Source organism: Sesamum indicum, linkage group LG10 (assembly GCF_000512975.1).
Source record: "Sesamum indicum cultivar Zhongzhi No. 13 linkage group LG10, S_indicum_v1.0, whole genome shotgun sequence".
NCBI classification, from domain to species: domain Eukaryota; kingdom Viridiplantae; phylum Streptophyta; class Magnoliopsida; order Lamiales; family Pedaliaceae; genus Sesamum; species Sesamum indicum.
The window spans coordinates 11,519,331-11,526,173 of record NC_026154.1 but is presented as its reverse complement, the minus strand read 5'-3'; the positions used below and the strand labels follow the sequence as shown (position 1 = coordinate 11,526,173).

The following is a 6,843-nucleotide window of genomic DNA, read 5'->3' as shown; positions in this document are numbered from 1 at the left end:
AGAGGACCAAATTTGCCATACCCCTATATATACAGGACGAAAAATGCAATATTGCCTTTATGAAGCATAAGGAATGTTCATGTAACTCTTGAATGATCATATACTATTGTAAGGACATAATGACAGCCTGAAAGACAGGGTTGTTTATATGGTCCCCATATACCGATGTGAATTAAATCGAGGGGTTATTCGAACGAGACTCACTTAAAGGAAATGATCCACTAGATTGTTTAGCCAAAGGGCAAACAGAGCAAATGCGATTCTTGTTTCTGTTATTTAGGTTCAGGTATGGATATGATTGAGTACAAGAGAGTTAGTGTGGCCTAAAAATTTATGCGACAAGGAGTATAAAGAATCAAAGCTTGATAGATTACATGATCATTATCTTGTTGAGACAAGGAATCAGAAACAAAAGATTTATTGTTCAAAAAGTAGAGTGTCTATATCTGTTTCCCTACTGCCAGAGTTTGACTACTCTTCAGGTTCTGCAAGATGCAAAGGGATGTGAGAAATATGAAGCCAACAGGCTGGTAGCTGCATAGTTGAGAAACAAATAGAAGATTATGTTGAAAGCTAGGGACAAGAAGCACATTTCTAAGAAGGTAGAGGACAATTTGACGTCACCACGTTGTGGCGCTTTCACAAGGTTGTTGTCAGGCAGACGAATCTTTATGGAAGGATTCAAATCATTGAGAGAATGAAATAATTCTGGATTACCACATGTGACTAGTAGACCCCGTCCGTATCTACAATCCAAGAATTAGAACCATGATTATAGGATGTGGCATAATCCAAACTCATACCTGCCATTTCATCAGCATGCGCAAAGTGCACTCTAACTGGATCCTGTGGCACTTTACCTTGTACAATCCTCAGAGCCTCTAACAGCTCAGCCACCAAATTAGATCTTGCTGCATTAGTTTTGTACACAGGTCCCTGCTGATCACCTTCATTACTGCATAAACTCTGTCTGTATTCCCAGGCTTCTTTCTTCGTTCGATAAGGTCTTCATTAATTTTAAAGCAAGTTTCCTTGCTATGGCCTCAATTCTGCAAAACCATCAGTTGGTTTTGCACACGAACCATCAATGAATCCAAGTTTGCCTCGTCCTTCAAGAGCGATGCGAAATGATCTGCTCCAAGTTAACCAGTTATTCCCGTTCAATGGTGCTGAAATCATCACCATTGGATGATCTAGCGCCTGAATTCTTGTGTTGGTATTTTCACCTCCAGATCCAGCACCAGTAGATGAATCTGGAGCAGTTGAAGAACTTGCCATTGCAGATTATGTTAATACACAATTTTTAAACATATAATTCTATGGTGATCAGGTATGCAGAGACCATCAACATAATGGCCGTGATACTATATTGAAATCGGAGGAAAAACTCATGAAAACACTCGTCATTATTTGAGGAACAATCATATTGGGGAGAAGAATTCATATCCCCATTTATACAGAGCTGAGCTCCTTAAATAGTGTACAAGAAGCAGGAAAAAGAGATAAACGGACTAACTAGACTCTAACTCTTGAACAACTATGTACACGTCGGTAGCCACATGTGGCTGATTGGAAAAGTGTAAAACAACTAATGAAAGCATGAAATGGAAAACACGATTATAGAAGCAAAAATATAAAGTATGTCTGTGTCGTCTTCGTCACCAGCAGGTGCTATTACTTACTAAGCTGCATCTCTGCTCTTATCATTTGCATATTTCATCAGACACAAAGACAGCTTGCTGTTGCAGTTATGACCGCTAACATTGGTTATAACAATGGCGCTTTCACAACCAATGTTACTTTAGAACGTCGAGCTCGATCCACATTTGCTTTTATAAGACATTAATCGTCATGTCCTGTTATAATCAAACAGATTTGCCATGTTGTAAATGGAAACGAAAAGATAAACCCAGATAACAAGGATAATAGAATAATTAACATCATTACATCACAATACATTGACCAGTTGAGAGCCTATTTATTTTAATGAAGGAGCAATTTTAAGCATAGGTTAGTAAATACCGGTTTCAATATTTGCATCTCTACATGGACTTATTCATTACATTGGCAATGGCCAACCATAAACACAACATGGCTAACAGAGATGCAATATGTTGCGCAATTTGTGAGTGAATTTCAGCATTATAAAGTAATGCCCATCCATCACCAGACCATGGAGTTTCCTGATTCAAAGGTAAATTAACCTCGGAACCTGCATAGCAAAATCCGAACTGGGGTACCGAGTTTTCTCAAACTGAATAATTAAACTACGCGCTAATAACTCAACTATATTAATCCTCAACAAGTGAACAAACAGAGGAGAGTAAATGGGCAAGTCTGGAAATTGTTGGCTAACGTTTGGAAATTTGCCACAGATGGAAAAGGTCAGGATCCCACGGACTGGCACACTTTCGTGACTGAAGAGTTGTCTTCATGTGAGTAAAAGCCATTTTTAAAGGGCAAAAAAGGGAAGTGAAACAGTATTGTGTCTTTTTATCCCATCAAAATGAACATAAGTAAACTTGAGCAGAGGCTAGTCCCTACTTCTATTAGGACAAGTAAACAAATGACAAACAGTTAGAAATTTTTGTGGTCCCTAATTGTATCCATTTTGTATATATCTCATTCATATCCCATCAAATCAGGTAAACACAGAGTAAAATGATGTAATCATCGCATTACAAGCAATCCATTTCATAACTCTGCTTGAGCTGAACCATGTAGTATTCCATGAGGTATAAAACCAAATCACAAATCTTGCTCATTCCCACTGAAAAGGGAAATATTCAAGCTTATCAGATACTTTACAAATCAACCTCTGTTCCATAATTTCAGGGCCATCGATCACTTTTAGACAATTCTGTTACATATGTTGTCTTCATAATACTGTACCAACAGTGATTCCGACAAATTGCATCCAGAAATTATTCTTTAGTCGTGAGCAAGTTCAGTATATAGCAGTAGTGCATCTTACATGACCGTAAAGCAGCTAATCCAATAATAACGAAACAAAAATGCTGATACTGGCGTTGTACACAGCATTCAGTAAGATGAACATCTGGAATAATTGGCCTCTCCTTTATTGATGTATGAGGACACACAAGCTGTGGAGATTTATGTAAGAGAGTCTCCATCACAACATCTTTTGTGGCGTGGGATCAGAAGTTGAAAGCTCAGTGTACATACTGGATATTGCTTGGGCAAAATAGGCCTTTGCTTGAGGCCTCTTGATCTGAGATTCCAAAAGAAATACAAGTATCAAACGGAACAGTTTTGTAGTTTGTTGCAATTAGTTTAAAAATATTAGTATTGGCAAGGACTAGTGGGGGAAGTCAACATTAGTCTCCACCGGGACTAGATATCAAACATGGGAATTGTATGGTAATGCTTTTTGAGGTTAGAAGTTGGGGTGAGAATGGATTATACCTTAAATGTTGGAGTTAACAGACCATTCTCCACGGTGAACGGCTCAGGCACCAATGTTACAGATTTAGCAAATTCGAAACCTCTCAACTGTGACAACAGGAAGAAACGTCAGCAAAACATAGGTGAATTTTCTGAATAAACTAGATGGCAAGACGCGCTATATGCTGATGTCGAAAACAAACATAATAATGAAAAAGGGAGAAAGTAGAGAGATAATAAATATTTAAATAACAGTTATAAAACTAATACTAGAATGCTTCGAGAGAGAATGTAGGGGGGGAGAGAGAGAGAGAGAAGATATTACCTGAGCTTCCTTTCCAATAGCATCCATCTCAGCAAGAACAGCAGCCCTGGCTCTTGGATCAGCACACAGTTTTCCCAAATCTTCATACTGCATGACACATAACATTGTTGAGACAGTTTCCAAAGGGCTAACGATAACCACTATGGGATAAGATGCCTTCCTTTTCATATAAACTAACAACAATTTATTTCATTCATAATTTCTGTCCAAACAGGAAGGACTAGGGTTTGTAAATTATGGCTCCCTGTAGCAATCCGATAATCAGAGACGCAAACACTTCGTTTGACTGTGCGTCTAGTGAAATTTTGAAAAGCAAGCCAAGTGAACGAAAAACTATTTTTCCTTCCTACCAAAATAAATACTTTTTTAACTTCTCGTAAAATGTATAGGTTGTCATAAATGAGGAATATGGAAAATACTTAGAGATTGACTAAGTTTTCTCATTATTATAATAATTACCTATGCTTCTGCCTTGATATTTTCTTTCAAATATTTGTCCAGAGTGTTCCTCTCAAAAAAATCCAGGATCAAAGTAGCAAAAAGCATCTGTCTATATTCAGAAATAATGGCATGCCAGAAGAAGTCCCTCTCAGTTAAAAAAAGTTAGCCTTCATTCCAATGTCTCAGTTTCTTGAGCATGGAGACTGGCTTTTCCTCTGTTCTTACTCAAAGAGGAATACTCTTTAAGTGTAATCTAACACAAAGTAGAGATTGTCAAAGGAGGACAGGAGGATCTAGAAGAAATTGCCCACTTTCAGGGGTCATGGACATTTTCTTGAACCCCAGATGAGAAATGATACAGCAGAATTCATTTAAATATATCCATAAGCTTCACTGTTTCCTTAAAGAACATATTGAACAGCTCCAAACAAAATGTGAATAACCTATTAGATATTACTCATGCAATTTGGGATCCTCATGATGGTCTATTTAAACTGAATTTTGTGTGCTATGTCAATCATTGCTGGTAGTATTCCAAGAACCAACCGAAAGCAGGGACCACACAGAAATTCAAGATCAGGCTAGGTAACCACAAATTTACATGACCCAATCCAGATCAACTAAATTGGTGTGGGAGTTGTAACATAGGAAAATCACAGTAAACACCATTTGCTTGAATAACCCTGTGAACCACCAAGCTATAGTAGGATATTTGGAAAGCAATAAGCAGAATAATCAATGCAACTGTGCCATCTTCTTAAATGGAAAAGGAAAAATGCAGCTTGACATCCATAGCAGCATAACCCACATAAGAAAATGCATTGAATCAAATCTAAGATCACAGGGAAGAACAAATTTTTTTGTGACAACAGAACAAGTGGAAGGGTCTAAATTACCTCGATACCTTCTGAGGCTGCCCACTCCCTTAATGCATCTGGCTCCACACAGACTACGGCAACTAAACATGAATTCAAGCTATCACCTACAAACACAACGCTTGTCAGAAATGAATAGGTAAGAATTTTAAACATAGGAAACAAAAGGGATCTTCTTACCATACACAAAGCACTGTGCAACAAATTTACACTTTGCATAGACATTCTCAATTTTCTCTGGTGCTATGTATTCACCCTGGGCCAACTTAAAAATGTTCTTTTTCCTGTGACAATGACAAGAGGAGACCTATTTGGACAAGTGAATAGTGAAAACCAAAATGCTATCCAGATGTCCATAAGGACCACACTGAAATCATTTCTTTTCTCATAATAAAGATATCACATATTTAACAGATCCGTGCATAAAAGTTGACAAACAAAAAAAAAAAATTCTTTTTTCAAGTTCATCTTTCCTTTTTATTTATTTATTTATTTATTTTGGCGCAGGGGGGTGTTGGGGGGATGACCTACCTATCAATAATTTTCAGGCGGCCTCCAGGTAGCCATAACCCAATATCTCCTGTGTGCAACCATCCTTCACTATCTATTACTTCTCGCCTGTAGTTTTTTTAATCAGCATCAGTCTAACCATCCAAAATATTATCCTAGCAATACAAACTTAAGATATGACAAATATAAGTACGTCTGGACTTCATCTTTGAAATAGCCTTGGAAAACGATGGGTCCTCTGACACAGATCTCCCCACGAGGATGAGGTCGATCCTCTGAAGTGTAATTCATCTCAGGGACGTCAACAAGCTTTATTTCTGGACCAAACATCAGGTTGACACAAGAGTAAAATGATTATCATATCAGACCATTTCGTGATATTCCTGTATACTTGATATCCTACTTTCCTTTTTCCAAAATATTCCTATTAACGATGTCAGGAACTCTTATCCAAACATTTTTAGCAACTTACCACATGCAGGATTGGGAGAACCAACATGACCAGTTAAGTAGTCACCCTCATCCATAGAACTAATGACGCAAGAAGTCTCTGTCATACCATAACCTTCAATAACATCACAGCCAAAACACCTGCAAGTAGATTGTATATTTGGGAAGAGTGATTACTACTCATTAAACGTGGCCAAAAATTGACTACCTGTTGCAGACATATAGGTCAACTTACACCCTCAAAAACTCCATCACATCAGGAGACAATGGTGAAGCACCTGAAGTCATGTAACGAACTCGGCCTCCAAGTTTGTCCTTTATTTTATTGAAAACCAACCTATCCCACATTGGCGATGGTTTTCGACCTACCATACAGGAAATGGGTAACAAAGTACATAAAGCATTTAGAAACACATAAAAGAAGAAAAAATCATTAGATTGAATATCATCTGCACGATAAAGTGCAATTTGAGAAACAAGAAACTTGGGAGGTAAGACATAGGGTACAACGAGTAAAATGGAATAGGAGAATGATTATGGAAAAAATGAAACAAGTTACAAACATTCAAGAAAAAGGGTAAAGACTACGTAAACTGAAACAAGGATAGATAATATGCTATTTGGTTTCACTAAGCTAAAAACAACAAGAACCTCGATAAGATAAGGTTAACCATGTAAGAGATCATAAGTATAGCAGACGTAACACAGAATAAAGGCATCAAAACAGATTTTTACTAAAACAAGGTATTCTGGAAGAAGCACAGCACCTAGTGACTTGATATTGATTTATCCGCACAGAGGCATGTTGAGTGAAAAGAAAAAATTTATATAAATTAT

General features: G+C 37.4%; 1 protein-coding gene across 1 annotated transcript in view; it reads right to left on the bottom strand.

Annotated features, from left to right (window-relative positions):
- The window catches only part of LOC105172347 (long chain acyl-CoA synthetase 6, peroxisomal-like), an 11,958-nt gene continuing 8,092 nt past the window's right edge, over positions 2,978–6,843 (bottom strand). Inside the window, exons 15-23 of the mRNA XM_011093732.2 lie at positions 6,242–6,371; positions 6,029–6,147; positions 5,750–5,873; positions 5,578–5,664; positions 5,227–5,330; positions 5,068–5,153; positions 3,731–3,817; positions 3,427–3,513; positions 2,978–3,232 (exon numbers count right to left, since the gene is read on the bottom strand). Coding sequence (XP_011092034.1) covers positions 3,134–3,232; positions 3,427–3,513; positions 3,731–3,817; positions 5,068–5,153; positions 5,227–5,330; positions 5,578–5,664; positions 5,750–5,873; positions 6,029–6,147; positions 6,242–6,371 — 923 coding nt within the window. The 3' untranslated portion in view covers positions 2,978–3,133. The remainder of the gene's footprint in view (positions 3,233–3,426; positions 3,514–3,730; positions 3,818–5,067; positions 5,154–5,226; positions 5,331–5,577; positions 5,665–5,749; positions 5,874–6,028; positions 6,148–6,241; positions 6,372–6,843) is intronic.